The sequence below is a fragment of the Dryas octopetala genome, chromosome 5 (assembly GCF_963921425.1).
Source record: "Dryas octopetala chromosome 5, drDryOcto1.1, whole genome shotgun sequence".
Lineage (NCBI taxonomy): Eukaryota > Viridiplantae > Streptophyta > Magnoliopsida > Rosales > Rosaceae > Dryas > Dryas octopetala.
This window is the reverse complement of record NC_141370.1, coordinates 21,169,899-21,187,734: the sequence shown is the minus strand read 5'-3', so window position 1 is coordinate 21,187,734 and position 17,836 is coordinate 21,169,899. Positions and strand designations below refer to the sequence as shown.

The window sequence follows — 17,836 nt, the reverse complement described above, 5'->3', positions numbered from 1 at the left end:
AAATTGTGTATCAGTACAATAGGTCATAACAAAAATCGAATAGACTGAATAGTACAAAATGTGACCCATTGATCCTCACCTATCTACAACTACTTTCTGAGGGTACTGAAACACAGTACACCTGTACACGAGAGTCCAACTAAGCCTCCAGCTTGGAATCATCGTGGATATGGGTCAAAGCATCGTAGCAAACAAAACATCAAAATTCTGGTTTTAGTCTTTTAGTTGCTTTTATTTTATTTCTGTTGGCCTTGAGAACATGGTATAAAAACTTTAAAAAATAGTATATTTTCATTCAGTACTCATTCTTTTGTATTTTCATAAGTACTTAAGTAGCACTAGGAATAGGAAGGTGTCATTCATGTGGCTTATTTGGGACATTAGGATCTGTGCTGGCAGATGGGTTTGTCCTGCTTATTTTTTCATAATAATGTTCTAAATCCATGGTTTGTTTTGGTTCCAAATGGTAAAATGTAGGTGAGGTAAGAAATGAGCATCAAAATTAGCATATAGCTCTTTATTTGAAAACTACTATAACCATTTTCTTATGTAGATCCTTTATTTTCAAACATTTTTCTGATTGGTCAATTGGATACTCCATGATAGGAATATGAGTTCCAATTATTTGGCAGCCTGTTCTTACTGTGAAATACAAACATTTGAAGGACGTACACCTGTGAGTCTGTGACCTGTGATGACCCATTATGAAAAAAATGAAAATGAAAGCTATTGAATGCTGCAATATTCTATAAATAAAAAAAAGGAATCATGGGCATTAATGACTGAAATTTAATAAAAATTTAATACTTGCAGGTCTGTATGAAGAAGATGATTGCCGTCTTTAATTGAGTTAAAAGGTTGGATCCATCATCCATCACCCATCCAGCGCCGGTGTTGACTTTTGAAAAGTTAGGGTGAAAATCTAAATTAGGCCCCTAATTTTAGTTGTAGAAAAAAAAAATTTGTAAAACAAATAAACAATTGACAATTGACAATTGATAATTTGAAATCAATACATTATAATATTTTCATTAATAAAAAGTCTTCTTCTAATATTTCTAGAAACAAAATTATCAATAATAATTTCAAATTAGCTATGATAAATTGACAAAAGAAAAATAGAAGCAACATCACACTCTTTCTATTAGCTTCAATAAAATCCAACTATCCAATTTAGTTAAGACAACAATTTTTTAATTCATTGTCATCTAATTCAGTTAACTTCTTTAAAGTAAATAAGAATCCAAAAATACCTTCATATATTTTTAACTATTCAAATCTATTATTTAATGAAGCAAGAGCATTATCGCTGAAGCGGAAGACGTAAAGACTGTATCGCTGTAAAGCTTTCTCTTTTTTTGAGAAAAGAGAAGGATGAAGGGTCAAACATAAGTTTAAAGTTTCTAAATTTTTGTTTTTTGAAATCTGAATCACATTAATTGAATTAATTGATCATTAACATTGAGCCTCCGTGTAATTCTTTCTATTGATATTAAATTCGGCCATTTGGGCCTCTGGAGGCAAGTAAGCTTATAGCTTTATTTTTTTATTTTTTTATTTTTACAACAAAAATTTATTTTTAAATATATATAATATAAAAAAAATTTGTGAGCCCCCTTGAAAATTGGGCCTAGATGGTCGCACTCGATGCCCCTTTCAGGGCCGGCGCTGCACCCATCATCAATAAAAGCATGAGTTGGGTGCAAAATAATTTCAGTTTTTATTTTTTATTTTTTTTCTGCTATCATAAAATAATTTCAGTTGCTAATAATGGAAGGCCACTTGCGGAGAATATAATTAACAAAAGTTAATTGAGAAATTAATAAGCTTGGGTGTCTATTAGTAATTAGATAAGCTGGCTTAGTTGGCACTGATTGTTTGTTTTTCTTGTTTCTAAGCAACTTCTATTTCTTGTTCTTGGACAGGAATGGAATTATATACTGTAAACCATAGAGACCATAGAGTAGTCCTAAAGCGACTTCCTGCTTCCGGAAGGTAGATCCACTACCGACACTCCACCATTTCTTAAACACACCTCCACCCATCTCATCTATAAAGTCTAAACTCACATTTAACTCTTTTGAAAATAGTCAAATTTGAGATTATTCCACGTTTAACATTCAACAATTGTGATGTATTTTAATGAATTTAAAATATTAATTAAATCAATAAAGAATCTTTACAAAATATTAAATCTCCGTAATAAATTACTTGAGAATAATTTTTCTCGGAAAAAAAAGAGGCAAGAAATAATTTTATGGGTTAGGTGTTTAAATTTGGATTTGTAAATCATGATTGATTGGTCATTTAATCCTTTGATTAATTAAGAATTACTCAATTACTCAAGGAATATGTAATTAAGAATAAACTTTATGAAAAGCAATATTCTTTATTAAAGTAGCTTGAAATAGAGTTAATTACAGTTACACTCCTTAAGGTTTATCGTTTTTTTACATATACCCCTGAGGTTTCAATAATTACACATACACCCCTTGAGATTTCAAAACTGTTGCATATAACCCCCTATATGAGATGAAAAATGATGAGAAATTATGCAAAAAAACATGCTAAGGCGTGAAATGACCTAATAAAATTACTCAAGGTGTAAGGTCCAACCTCAATACAAATATTTTATTTTTTGTTTATTTATTTTTTTCTCTTGTAGGGGTTATATGCAATAGTTTTGAAACCTCAGGAGGTGTATGTGTAATTTTTTAAACCCTAGGGGTATATGTGAAAAGACGATAAATCTCAAGGGATGTAAGTGTAATTAACTCCTTGAAATATTACGAATCTATTACTGGTAGAGAGTAATATTTCGAAACTTTTTTTTTTGAAGGTATTCAATTTTTTTGTATTTTTATAAGTTAATTTTGTAACGGATAATTTTGCTTTGTTGAACTACTATGAAAAATTATTTTAAGATCAGGATTCACTCTTTTTTCATGCTTGTTGTTTCAATTATCATTTTGATCATGTGAGCTCGGTTTGTTGTTGAGGCTTTCAGCTGTAAGCCTGTAATTTTCTTTTCATAGCAAAACAAAAAAATTCTGAAATATTACATTTTCATTATATACAAAATTGTTTTCAGATTGATAATCTAATAATTGAAAATATTAAATGTTAGACATGAAATTTGAATACGTGGCAAGATGTGAAAGTGGAGCGAGTAAAAGTGTAGAAAGAGAGCGCGATAGAGAAACATTTCCCCATCTTACAGAGCCGTATTTTCTGTGTTTCTGACAGATGGGAAAATTCAGATAATTAATTAAATAATGGAATTTAGAAGAAAAAAATTAAATTAAATTAAATTAAATTGTCGTAGTCTCGTAGACGCCGACGGGCCAACCAAAACCGAACTCATTTCTGGTCGACTTTTCCTCTGCTCTCTCTCTTAGACTCAGACCACTCTCTCTCTCTCTCTCGTCAATTGGCTTTCAGGCAAGTCTAGCTCTCCGATCTCTTTCTGCTTCTGCTATTTCTCGGTTCTCTTTCACTTCGCTTTTCGTTTTTTCCTCGTTTTGTTCTGAGCTTCAAGCACTAAACGCGTCGTTTCAATTGCATAGATTATGTTTCCTTTCGCCTAGATCTTTATCTCTTTGTGTTTGCGTAGCTGCCGTTTCAATTCAGCCTTTTTCAGCTTTGCAATTATTTAATTTCATTAATTTTTTCCTTTTTTTTTTTTTTTTTTTTTTTTTTTTTTTTTTTTTTGCAATGAAAGCTGATTCTGACTTTCTGTTATTGTGGAATTTGAACTTTGTATTGTAAAATTTGTTTGCTTTTTTAGATTTTGAATCTTCAATGATAATTCAGTCTGTTTCTGAGTATTGGCTAGGCACTTCTTGAATTTTTGGTATGTTATGTGGTCAGCAATTTCTTTTTTTAACTGATTGGATCTGAATTATGAAGTTGGAAGTTGGAACTTAGGGTTTTGAATAATTTGTTTAAGTTTTCTGTAAGTTTGTGTTCAATATAGTGAATTTGATATTTGAGAGGTGGGTGAGTATTACAGTTTGATTTGGATTAAATATATATTTTTTCGTGGTGAACCCAGACTGAGTTGGTTTGATATACAGAGGAGGGGAGAGAGAATGTCAGGAGGGAATAGCTTGAGGAAAGCACTTGGAGCCCTCAAGGACACCACCACAGTTTCATTGGCTAAAGTCAATAGTGATTACAAGGTATTGCCGCTTGTTTTTAGTTGTTTTGGATGGTTCTCTCAATGATGACGAATCCGATTTACGTAATTGGGCATCAAATCTTGCAGGAATTGGATATTGCTATAGTCAAAGCAACAAATCATGTTGAACGTCCAGCTAAGGAAAAATACATCAGAGGTACTTTTGATAAAGATGGCTTTTCATATTTGTACTTTTGATGATCCGCGTCTGGAAGAAAGAGTTGGTAAATCAGGACTGATACAGCTTCCCTGTTTTACTTTTTGAAGCAATTTTTTCTGCTATTTCCGCTACAAGACCTAGGGCTGATGTTGCATACTGCATCCATGCTCTTGCCAGAAGGTTAGCGAAGACACATAACTGGGCGGTATGTGTATTTTGTCATTAATACTCTCTGATGATATGTTCGAGCAGTGTTGTGCAAAACTTTCATGCTTAATTTAAGAAATAAAGAATGTGATTCAATTTGTTAGGAGTCCTTTGATATATGTAACCACTAAGTTGCATTTCTTTGTGTATGTAGTATTTAGCAAGTGATAAGGCATAGTAAATTTTTAAATGTTGGTTAATGAATTCATCCCTAGTTGAGATTCAAGACCTTAAAATTGAGGATGCCTATAATTCAGTGTTCTATATATGTTCATCATGTGGTAAACTTGATAATCATTTGTAAGCGATCACTGGCTCAAATGTTCATCAGAGTTTTAATCTTTCTGTGATTCAATCTTCATAATCTATGTGTGTCTTGATTGAAATTTGACTAACTGATTGTTGGTTGGTGTTTAGGTTGCTTTGAAAACTTTAATTGTTATTCACCGTGCTTTGAGGGAAGTGGACCCTACATTTCACGAAGAACTCATGAATTATGGTAGAAGTAGAAACCATATGCTTAACTTGTCTCATTTCAAAGACGATTCCAGTCCAAATGGTACCTCCCCATTCTCATGATTTCATCTTAAGCATACAAGCTGTTCGTTTAAAAACTGACCTTTTCACTGCCCAGCATGGGATTATTCCACCTGGATCCGTACTTATGCCTTGTTCTTGGAGGAGAGATTGGAATGCTTTCGTGTGTTGAAATATGACGTTGAGATGGATCGCCCAGTAAGAAATTTCTTCTATATAATCTTTGTTTTAGCTTCTAATTTCATTCCAATTAATAACTTTTATTAAAGGGAAGCTATAATGACCACTTTTCATCTCTATATGGCATATTGGCATTTCAGAACTGTTTGATTTACCAGAACCCCGTTTACCTGAAGTTGCATACTATTTCTTCCTCTAAGCTTTATTGTTACTTTTCTGCTCACACATGCACATTTGCAATTTTGAGTTCTGATGAAACTCTGTCTTTCTAATTTGCACGCTTTATATGTCTTGAAACTTACATTCTTGTTAAAGAATTGTTTTGTGACTTCATAGCTAAACATTGTGGTGCAGAGGACCAAAGATCTGGATACTGCCGAATTGCTTGAGCATTTGCCTGCTTTGCAAGAGCTTCTTTTTCGTGTTCTTGGTTGCCAGGTAATTCTTTTATTTCACCACTCCATAATAAATGGGTTTACGCCATGGTGCTGTTGCTTAAACAGGAATATGGTTTGAGCATGTGTTAACTTATGGAATAATGTTACAGATGATGGGTGCCACTATATGTCAATTAATAAACCCATTTTTTTGGAATATCATTTACTTCTTGTTAGTAATATCTTGGAATCCTTTTTTGGCAGCCGCAAGGGGCAGCAGTTCATAATTTTGTGGTTCAGTTAGCACTTTCAATGGTAGGCAAAGCTTGCAATTATTCTGCTTATCCACAATTCTAGCTGAATAACTAGCCAATATTTTCACTTCTCCTCTGACTGTCTTCTATTATTACAATTAGGTTGCTTCTGAAAGCGTCAAGATTTATCAAGCTATAAGTGATGGAACAGTCAATTTGGTTGACAAGGTAGGATATGATCTTTGCATGTTAGAATAGAAATTTAGAAGCTTGCACTTTAAGCTAATCATATATGATAATCATAACTATCACAGTTCTTTGAGATGCAACGCAATGATGCTATGAAGGCTCTGGATATATATCGGAGGGCAGGGCAGCAGGTAATTTTTCTGGGATATCTGTTATAATCAGTGGAGAGTTATATCATATATCGACATTTACATTCCATCTGCTTTTTTTTCAGGCAGAGAGACTATCGGAGTTTTATGAAGTATGTAAAAGCCTTGATATTGGCCGTGGAGAAAAGTTTATCAAGATTGAGCAGGTTGACTGTTTTACTTGTGGTGCCTTTGACAACGTATTGCATTCCTTGGGTTATTCATAACTTTCTCAAATTAATTCATGTTAACTTAATAATTTGTTCATAATGCAGCCCCCTGCATCATTTTTACAAGCCATGGAAGAGTACGTGAGAGACGCTCCTTGGGTCTCAACAGTACGCAAGGATCAGGTATGAAAGTCCTTTCCCTTTAAGTTCAGTTATTTTGGAAGAAAGTGGCAATTTTTGCATTGATATTCCCAACGAAGAGAAGTGGATCAGCAGATGTCACTGATTATCAAAAGCTACAGCGACCAGTTTAACTTAGTTAATCGATTCAGTTTTATCTCATTCTTGTTTTGATTGGTCCATGCCTTTGTATCTCCAATTTCTTGGTAATAATTATTGCTTGAAATATATAACATTGTCAACAATTTCATTCAAGTTCAATCTTTAACCTGGCAGGTGGCTGACAATAAAATTTCTGCCCCCAAGGAAGTCTTAGCCATAGAGTACAAAATGACCCAAGAGGCAGAGGGACGTCCACCTTCACCACCTCTGCCCGAACCAGTAAAAGTGGAAGCACCTGTCGCTGAACCACCTGATCTGCTGGTAGTTCTCATATCTTTTTTTTTTTTTGTTCTTTTTCCTTGAATACTGACGTACAGTAATCTTGAAAACTTTTAGTTTAGCTGAATCCTTTGAAGTTTAATTAGGTATGCTTTTCTTTGTCACTAGGGTTTGAATGATCCTGTTCCAGATACTTCAGAGTTAGATGAGAAGAATGCCATGGCTTTAGCTATTGTTCCTGTTTGTAAGCACTCTCTCTCTCTCTCTCAAATCTAATTAATCTAAATATTTATAGCTTTTCAATATCATCAGAAGGATAAGGATTCAATGCTCTGCCTTCTGAAGTCAGCTTGAACTATTTCTGTCCCAAGAATTATGCACAAAGCTTCTTTTATTCTTCATTTGAAATAAAAAAAAAACCCCTTATAAGTAAATTATATATTGGGAAATGCTATTTTGGTTCTTGCAGCGGATCAACCAACTTCTACAGCTCCAACTCAAGCAAATGGAACAGGTTGGGAATTGGCTCTTGTTACAGCACCAAGCTCAAATGAGAGTGCCATGGCTGCTAGCAAACTTGTACTCTTCTCCTACCAATTTCCCATTAGATATCATTGACTCTCTCTCTCTCTCTCTCTCTCTCTCACACACACACACATACACACACACTCTATTACAAATACACAAATGCACACACAAGCTTTTGCTGCTCTGCCAAAAGTGGTGCTGCTTTTTTGACTTGAGACATTATTGTTCTTATACTATCAAGCAATACACTCTTCTTTTTTCTATGTTTTTTCACTTAATGAGCAACTTGCTGATGCATTTCAACTGTTGGATGAAGGCGGGAGGGTTGGACAAGCTTACACTAGACAGCCTATATGATGATGCAATCAGAAGAAGCAATCAGAATGTGAGCTACAACCCATGGGAGCCTGTTCCAGCGGCTGGTGCCATGATGCAACCACCAGTTCACGATCCCTTTTTTGCGTCCAACTCAATGGCTGCTCCACCTTCTGTGCAGATGGCGGCAATGGCCAACCAGCAACAAGCCTTCATGTTGCAACAGCAGCAGCAACAGATGATGATGATGGGCCCACAACAGCAGCAGTCATTGAATCCTTTTGGAAATCCCCATGGAGCCACTGTCCACCCCTATGGCTCAGGTATGCCTGTCCAAGCATACAATCCATACACAGGCTATTTGTAGATGGTTGTCCAAGGAACACATATTCACTAAGAAATGTGGGGAAGGAACATAAAAGAATAGTCAGTTTTAGATTTTAATCATTGAAAATTTGGAGAGACGAAGGTGTACCATATGTTTTGTATGTGCAGTAGTTAGCTAGGATTAATATTCTTTGTTAAATAAATATGAGAGGGAGGACTTTGAGCTATTTGGTGATTTGCATGATGTTATTCGGACCACTGTAAAATTCTTTTGACCTGCTTTATCGTTGTTGAGACTTAAGCAGGAAATATTATTTCAACCTTTTCTGTTTTTCTTTCTTTTTCTTTTTCTCCTCCCTCTCCTTTGGTCCTTTATTAAGGATCTCTACAAATGATAGAAATTATTTGGAAGTGATTGTTGATAGACATTTATGTAATGAGGAGACATTAAATTTATTTTGTGGGTCTTGGTTATCATTCGTTTGGACAACAATTTTCTTCCTTGCCATTACTTTTTTTCTTTTTTGCCATGTCATTTTACAGGACATGACCTGGATTACTTGATCCTTGGCTGTGGCTAAAATGAGGGTATCTCCAATGTGCTTGTGCTAACTCTGAATAAGTGAATATGGAATAATTATTCAATAGTTTGGGACTAATACTCTCCATTAATTACTTCACATTCAGATGCTTAACCAATGTGGGTTCCCCATCTATTATATAATTTCACCTGTATGCTCTGTATTTTGGAGATTTCTTTTTACCAAATGTATTGTTTAGTTTTTTTCCTTTAAAAAAAAAATCTACATACCCAAGAAAAAAAAGGAGCCATTCACTAAATAGTATTGTAGACTTGGTAAGCTCTAAACCAAAATATGTATCCTTCTTGGACTAGATTAGGAAACTTTCTATTGGAATTTGAAATGTAATATTAATTGGCGTTGACTATGATTGAGCAAGTAGGCCATCCCTTACGATTTGGCTTACAATTTGGGATTCAAATTTGGCAAATAGCTTAAGATGCAAATGGGTCGAAGAAATTATTAGTTGTTAGGTATGAAATAATGGTTCATGTCTAACCCAAAAAGAAAAAGCCGCCCCATTAAAAAAAAAACGTAAAGAAATAGTCAGAGAATCTAATATTATAATTTCAATAATAATAAAAAATAAATTTATTTACAGCCATCGCTGATGTGTCAAGCTCACATCCTCTTGGCTTTTGTCCAGTGCCAGAGTGCAAAGTAATTCTATTATACATTATTTTTTGTGTGGTATATACCGTATATCCGTATATATTATACATTTATTAATCGTTATAATTATCATCATCGTCGTTACTTTACGAGTTTTAATCGTAACAGCGAAACGAAACCAACCCAATATAAAGTAAAAGTTCAAAACCCACTCAACCAGTACAGTAGCTTCTCAAATAGAGAGCTTCTTCTTCAACCTTTCTTGTCATGGAGTTGTTGATGTTCTCCAAATAACACCAGAAACCAAAAAAAGCAACCCAAACAATGTCTTGGCTCTTCGGCTCCCTCCAGCCCGACGATGATCCACACCACGCCAACGAATCACCAACTCCCTCGTCGCAAAACGACCTGTCGTTTCTCCGCCAAACCATCGGCCGCCAACTCCGCGGCGTAGCCAGCTTCCTCGCACCGCCGCCGTCCCAAGACGACGCCGTTCCCTCATCCAACTCTCGACCGCAGTCGCCGCCGCAACCGCAATCGCAAGCGCTTTTGGGAATCCGTAACGATCTTGCGGAGATCGGTGGGAGCTTCAAGAGCGGCCTCTCGCTTCTCTCTACAAATAGCAACAAAGCCGTCACGGAGATCTCCAAGTTCGCTTCGAACTTGTTGCAGCTTCAGAACGAAGCTTTAGAAGACGATGCTGATGGTGATGGCGGTTCCGCGCCGGGGATTTCGGACGAGGTTCTCGGTTTTGTCTCCAAGATTTCGGGGCTGCCAGACTATTGGACCGACTTTCCTATACCAGTCGATCAGGGTATGGTTTCAAACTTCACTTCAATCTATACGTATTTTTGACGATTGCATACTTTATCGTTCAAATTGAATGCAATGTTGGTTTTGTTTGCCTATTTTCTTTGTATGTATTGGGTAGGTTTGTATATGAATTTGTGGATTGTGAATTTGAAGTATGCTGTTCAACTTACATTGAACTTTTAAAGTTGTGCCCTTTTTATGCTTAGGACAAATTTAAAGTTTATTTCATAAGAATCTAAAGTTTCTTGAAAGCTGGCATGCATTTTATGTAGTACTTTTCTGTTTGGACTTTGGAATGAGAGATATGGGTGTTATTGGAGACCTCTGATTCTGTTTGTGATTCCAATACATAGAATTACAGGATAATGAACTTGCTAATTCCAGTTGAAACAAATTGACATGACATTTATGTTCCCAATATTATGCTGTTTGGTTTTGAACTTGTTTAATTGCAGATTTCAGCATGTCTGATGCTCAGAGAGAGCACGCCTCCGCTGTTGAGCGATTGGTTCCAGGGTTTGGGGATCTAAGAGTCGGGCTTTGCAGTTCCATGAGGGAGGAACAATTTTGGATAATCTATTTCATGTTGTTGCTTCCGAGACTAAATGAACATGATTTTGAGCTTCTATCAACCCCCAAGGCAAGAAGTCTGTCTTCCACCTCTTGTCGCATTAGTCTTATCCATATTTACATGCAGAATAAAAGCCTAAATACATTTTTCTGTGGGGGGACACTATGGAGATTGACTTTTATTCATAATTCACTCTATGTGTGTGTAGGTGCATCTTACCATATTTGAGCTTACTGCAGCTTGCAGCCCTTGTAAGTAAGAGCTCATGAAATGGGCATGATCTGTACATTACCTGTCACCAGTTGCTCTTGTGCAACCTCATTGGTTGTTGTAGTTTCTCCAACTGTCTCTCCTTTGCTTGTCCGTGAGCGGAGTTTCTTGCATTTCTTCATAGTAAATATAGGAGGATCTAAAATGTCCTACCTGGACATGGGAATCAGAACTGTATTGTTTTTTGTTATATGGGTTTGGTGGACATATGAAGGAGAAGGAAAAAAGAAGTTGGCTTAATGTGTCTAAGCTGGCTTAGAAAGGGAACAGAGTGCTTGATTCACTTAATGTGTCTAAGCTGGCTTTTCAACTTCAAAATGTTCAAATCTCATGTGTTTCTTTCTAGTGAGTCCATGTAAGAATAGATTCGATGACACTTTCAAGTGTCCTAGAACTGGAATGGATTTTCTAAGTTAGGTAGCAGTGTTTAAATATTATATATAAAATGTTTATTGAAAAGGACTTTGAATATTTTTCTCAATTCCCACATTGCAGCTTCCAACAATTTTTGTAACAAAGTAGTATTTTTAAAATAATTCTTTCTTTGCAGATTGTTGAAGCAAGAGATGCACTTCTGCACAAGCTTCAAAATAAGAGGAATGCACAGGTGGATACCTCTGAGAAGTCGACTCTTGAGTCATCTCAAAAGGACATCCAGGTTGGGGAGACACAAGGGGAGGATATCTTATCTAAAGAAAAGGAAGCTTTGACTGGGATTGTAAATACAGCAGAAAGGTTAAAGATGGACGATGAAGAGAGCACTGAGCAGTGGTCTGAAGAGGCAAGTATTAGTTCTGGCACTTTTGTGGATGGCCCAAAAAAAGACGAACCTGAAGAGGATATCTCATTCAGTGATTTAGAGGACGATGAAAATGACCTTTCTAGTAGAGAATCAAGCCTAAGGCGAGCACAGGACGGTAGGGCCTATGGATCAAATGACTGGGTTCAGCTAAATAGAAGTTCTGATGTTGAGGTTGGCCAGCAAAAGGCTGGTCGGTCAAAAGAGAAAGATTCAGAAGGTGAGGGGTCAAATGGCTGGCTTAATGTAGATGAGTTTGATTAGGCAAATTTGCTGCTTGTTTGCCAACTTATTGTAAAGTTTTTGTTTCTTCTTTTTCTGCTTTTTGGGTTGGGCGGGCTGGATTCTGTACTTAAGGACATCAGCATCTTACACAAGCTTATTTGTTGGAATTAATAATGCAATGAAGTATCTTTGAAATTGTCTTTTGCTTTCTACGGGGCTAGATTTATAGGAGATTTATATGTTCAAGAAATAGATTTATAGAAGAAAATATGTATGTGTTCAAGAAGGCAATTGGAGTAAAAAATGGGGAAAAAAAAAGATTTTTTTTTTTGGTAGAAGGGAAAAAGATATCGTAAAACGTAAATGTAGAATCAATTGTTCAAATGACATATAATTTTACTACCAAGTCGTTTTCACTTTTCTATATATCATGAAATCCTTTCCTCCAAAAAGCCAAAAGGGCAATTGTTTCAAGTCTAGAACACAAGGTACACAGCACAATAATCATGCATAGTTAAGCAGTAAAACAAGAGTTCTTTCGTTTATTGAAGAGCTGCGAGCAAGTTCATATAGGAAAGATTCTCAACCAACATGTCCAAATGAAACTTGATAATGCACAGGAACTTAATACTCGAAAAACAACATGCAACCATACTGGTTATCCTCTTAATTTCTTCGCTTACCAAGTTAATTAGGAGCCCAACTCGAAATATTTGAAGACTGTGATAGTCTTGACATGAGGAAGATCCTTCTCAAGCAGATCAAAAGTACGAAGCACATTGGTTTTGGGTCCCACCCTAACATGCAATTTCTCCAGATTGGGAAGGCTTCCGAAAGAGAATTCAGCTTCAGTGCCAAAGCCAGCAACATATCTGAAGGTGGTGAGAGTGGAGGCACTGAGATGAATCTTCTTTAACCCTTTACACATTCTCACCGTCAGTGTCTTGAGACGATGAAGTGAAGCATCAAAGCACAAGCTTTCTAACCCAAAACACCACTGCAATATCAAAGACTCAAGGTTAGCACAAGCACAAAACATACGCGGGTCAACCTGCAGTCCAGTAACATTCACATCGCACAGCACAAGAGTCGACAGTCTGCTAAATCGATCACCAAAATCTGACTCCAGTGTGCATGTGCGTAAAGAAAGATGCCTTAATTTGGAGTCTTCACCACGCGACAGGAGATGAGTAGGAAAATGATAATAATCAACGGCTCTGGTTTCGAAGCTGCATTCACATACGTTGTCAGTAGTAAAGGCAAGGTCAAGAGTTTCAACACCCTTTCTAACAGCATAACCAATCCACCCATTGATATGAATACCATACTGACCTCCGATGCAACAGGAAAGCTTCAAGGACTCAATCTTGGTGCCCAAGTAAGCTGATAAGAACCTCGTTATTGTTCTTATATAAACAGCCGCTCTCTTCTTTGCAAAGCTTCCACGAAAAGATCGAGTTATGTCACGCCAATCAAATTCAAGCTTTGACATGTATGCATGCATTTTGTTCCACCTCTGTGATAATGTGCTCGTGCGCACAGCATCCTTCATACTCAATAATGACACAATGGTTCCAACAATATCATCCGGCAATTCACTGATGCGATCCTTGTCAACTTTGTTGCGCTACATCATTACATGCACATCAAATACCAAAGTTATGTACTGTAGCTTTTAAATGAATATGATTACAGCCAGTGCCTATATTCAAACAAAAAAGTAATGGAATACAAAATGAGAGGAAAAAGAAGAGATAAGGAAGATGACGACACTTAGGATATAAGTACATTTAGTATTAGAAATATATGTGAAATATTTGTCAAAAAATGTGAGTGGGGACCTTTTATATGCAACCTTATATATGTACGTACTCCTAGATGGGATAGGAAGAGAGTGATAGAGAAATCATCCCATAAATTACAATTCATGAATCCAAAATGGTTTGCATAAGTTCTTCGAGGTCATTTGGCAAAAACTAAACACGTGATTAATATTTTTATAAAGTGGTGGTGGGGAAATAGGACATTAGTGTAAGAATAGCAGCTCTTTTTAATATAAGACATTAAAAACAAGGGGGCTGTGGGAATATGAAATGATTGAGACATTTCATAAGGAGGCTTTGGAAGTAATATCTTAGAGTCCGATTGTGAATAAATCTATGCAAAAGATGAAAAAAGGTGATCAATAAATTACAATTCATGAATCCAAATTAGTTTGCATAAGTTCTTCGAGGTCATTTGACAAAAAATAAACATGTGATCAATATTTTTATGAAGTGGTGGTGGGAAAATAGGACATTAGTGTTGGAATAGCATCCCTCTTTAATATTGGGGTTATCTGTCAATTTTCTCCTAACTAGGAACATAAATTTCTCCTAAAATTGTGTATCCTTATTTAATCATCTGGTCTATAAAATTTCATTTTCTTAGCATTTAATTATAATATTCGATGGCAATAGAAATGTTCTCCTTAGGGACAATTTTGAGCAATTGTGATCACATATTGAATAATCACCACTAAATTGAACGTGTAATCACTTAAATTGATAAATCATTCACTTTTTATATCAGATCTAACCACTAAATGTAATAGGTGCGCTCATAATATATTGCTTAAAATTTTAAAATTTCTTGAAATCTTGATCATAATAAACATGATCGAATTATTAATTAAATAATAATAAACATGAACCAATTGCAATCATCTTAATTTTTTTCAACAGAAACATTTTCTCAATTATTAATTTTGATTTATGGGGTTTTACAAAAGTCTGATTTTCCTTTTAACCCCAACCAAATTTTCTTAAAAATTCAGAAATGAATCTTTCACAATTTAACACAGAATTCCATTAAAATTAAATAATCGTGATTTAATTCAATCGAAAATAAAGGATATATTTTTTTTTAATTAACGGGTATAATAAAGTACCTTTGTGGGACGAGAGTCCCCTTTTGCCTGAGCCCGAGATATCTGACGTTTTCTTTTCATGGTGTTTAGATAGCAGAGAAGGGTCTGCACACTGAACCAGAGCAGTGAGTCAGACAATCATCGCGTTGTCTGCGGCACTCGAACAGAGTGAACCGACATACCATAATCTTTTTGCTTATATACATGTCCAGCTAGGGCTTGTGTTTACCCGATCCCAGGTTTTGGACCAGATGTCAGCTTCCTTTTCGGTCTCAGAGCAATGACAATTCACGACTTCACAGCTATGAACATCATTTTATTATAATTTCCAATTTTCTTTTCTTTTTTCTTTCATTCACGAAACACACTAAGGTTTGTGTTTTTTTAAATGAAAGTTACAAAGTTCAGCTAATGATTAATATTTTGTATGATAGATTCTAAATCCAAATTAATTAGTAATATTACAAATTTACTTTGATAATCTTATTGAATTGGATAATGAGGAGACGAAGTACCGACGGTGAGTATGTCTTTTTTACGTAGAAGAAACGCCGATGACATATGCCTTTTTGGATAAAAGAGGCGCCGGCATTAGCATCTCTTTTGAGAATTGTAGAAGAAGCTAGCATCGACTAAGACACTTCTTCTAGGTACACAAAGCACCAAGGTCGACACCTCTTCTGAATAGAACAAGTGTCGACTTTGACTTTTCAGGCAAAAGAAGTGCCATGATTGTGAAGGTTGGTGTCTCTGTAACTCGTAATATTCTTTGCCGTTATAGATGGTGGTTATGACAACGGCTACTTTCTACTTTGAAAAATAAAAAAATATGAAAAATAATAAAATAATATTTTTTAAATTAAGAATTGAAAAACAAGTCATTTAAAGCGTTTAAATAAAACCGTCATTTTATGGACTCTTCATTTCTTTATTTCTTATTTAAGGAGGAGATGACAAGAATTGAATTTTTGTCGAGATAAAGTTTGTTACTATTAAGGCTTGAAGGCAGCACATACTATTATGTATGATTTTATTGAAAATTAAAGTTCAGATGAAGAAAAAAAAAAGAAGGTCATTTTTGCATCGTGATTTTCATTTTGATTATTTCATTATAAAATCCGTACATAAATAAATTTGGACAGCGCAAACTTCAAATGAGAGACCGCGCGCATTTCCTCGCCTCGAAAGTCGAAACGACGAAACTATATATTGTTTAGACTTCAGAGTGGAAGGATCGGTGAACTAGCGACCTATCTCGGAAAACACGAATGGGCCTGTTCTTAGGCACCTGGGTTGGGCCACACCATGAGACCAAATATCAACGAAGATATGGGCTTACAGTTGATCGAAAGCCCAAGGTCTGTTCATGCATGGTCTAGTACTTTTTATGTCAAGCTGGTAACCCATTCAAGCTAGCTAGCCCATATAATTATATATGGGCTTTATACTAAAAGGGTCAGCCCCATATACAAATTATTATTTCCGTAATTTGAAAAATACAAATCAAATAAATAATCCCTGCCTAACTCCACGTGCCCACCATGTGCCATCATTAATTGGGTTTTGTACTATATATAGCAGTATAGATTCTTTTGTGCCATGTCTGCACGTACTAGAATTGATAATATCGAATATTAATTAATAATAAAACCAAGCATGCATGAAATATCATCTGGATATGTACTTGATCTTTACCAGCTAGCTAGCTATATGATCACAAAACAAAGAATGAAACAAATTAACCACAACCAATGGCCAAAAAAAAAAAAAAAAACAAACAAACACCACAACCGATGTGGATCCTACTTGCACTAGTAGTCTAGTACTGCATGCACTCAGAGTCATCAGTTCCGATCCTAAGAGGAAAATAATTAATTAATCAATATTAGATTTTACTGCACGCAATTTGCAATACATTCATTCAATTTATGTTACTGCCTAAGTAGAGGACACCACACGCAACAAAATCCAATTAAAGACCGCTCATACATACCAATGGCGGTATCTTGCACATTTGCATTTGACTATATAAATTGACCCAAAAAAAAAAAAAGGGTTTGTTGGTTTGTGCAAATCTTGCCTCGTGAGAAAATACAAATTTACCCTTTCTTTTTTCGTGAAAAATACACTATATAGAATACAAGCATGTGTCTATAACTCTATAAGAGTAATATGAGATAAATCACATTTTTTGATCATATTATATGATTGTTAGATACATTTGTTCCGCTAATTATTGTGGATAGTTAACTGTGAGCGACATAACACTTTAAGTAATGCGATTAAAAAATGTGATCCATCATCTAGTCCTTTTGTTTAAGAAATAAATTAACCAAACACATGCAGATGCAGCATCAGGATCTGGGTAGGGCAGTGAGTTTAGAGCGTTAAATTCAAGAAGGGAACACGTGTGTAATAGCCCACTTATTCAATTAAACCCTAATGAAGCAAAAAGAATGTGCATTGATTTAAATTACAATTAATATGTATATATATAAAAAAAAAAAATGAAGGTAGCTATCTAGGCACAGAAACCTATATGTATAAATAAATTATAATAGAGAATCAGAGATTACCAAAACCATGTGGAAGTTGGTGCTTTGTAAATTGTAGTAGGAGTGATAATGATGGAGTTGTGCATATCAGTGTACATGTATGGAATGGAGGTCAATAATTTGGTTCTGATGATGGCATGATGATGAGAAAGAAAAATGCATGGGTTGAGAGTCAGATCAGATCGAGATCGAGATCGAAGAATTAAATTTAATTAAAAGGGTATTGGGGAGACCGATCACATCACATCAGTAGATGATGAGGATGAGGGAAGCAGAATCACGGATCTCACAAGCTTACAAAATCCTCCAGCGATTAATAGTTCTCAATA

General features: G+C 35.5%; 3 protein-coding genes across 3 annotated transcripts in view; 2 read left to right on the top strand and 1 right to left on the bottom strand.

Moving 5' to 3' along the window:
- The first annotated feature begins 3,424 nt into the window (after positions 1-3,424).
- LOC147285670 (ENTH/ANTH/VHS superfamily protein) lies at positions 3,425-8,512 on the top strand. The gene is made up of 16 exons (XM_086244194.1): positions 3,425-3,441; positions 4,077-4,181; positions 4,268-4,337; positions 4,448-4,545; positions 4,965-5,106; positions 5,182-5,282; positions 5,619-5,702; positions 5,906-5,956; positions 6,058-6,123; positions 6,210-6,275; positions 6,359-6,439; positions 6,548-6,625; positions 6,899-7,045; positions 7,172-7,247; positions 7,473-7,582; positions 7,848-8,512. The coding sequence occupies exons 2-16, from the start codon at positions 4,092-4,094 to the stop codon at positions 8,211-8,213; spliced, it is 1,626 nt and encodes a 541-aa protein (XP_086100320.1). The 5' UTR covers positions 3,425-3,441; positions 4,077-4,091; the 3' UTR covers positions 8,214-8,512.
- Positions 8,513-9,546: 1,034 nt separating this feature from the next.
- LOC147285669 (BSD domain-containing protein) lies at positions 9,547-12,244 on the top strand. The gene is made up of 3 exons (XM_086244666.1): positions 9,547-10,180; positions 10,635-10,819; positions 11,571-12,244. The coding sequence occupies exons 1-3, from the start codon at positions 9,691-9,693 to the stop codon at positions 12,081-12,083; spliced, it is 1,188 nt and encodes a 395-aa protein (XP_086100792.1). The 5' UTR covers positions 9,547-9,690; the 3' UTR covers positions 12,084-12,244.
- Positions 12,245-12,735: 491 nt separating this feature from the next.
- Positions 12,736-17,836, bottom strand: part of LOC147285668 (putative F-box/LRR-repeat protein At5g02930) — a 7,277-nt gene continuing 2,176 nt past the window's right edge. The window contains exon 2 of the mRNA XM_086245815.1: positions 12,736-13,653. Within this exon, the coding sequence (XP_086101941.1) occupies positions 12,736-13,653 (918 nt within the window). The remainder of the gene's footprint in view (positions 13,654-17,836) is intronic.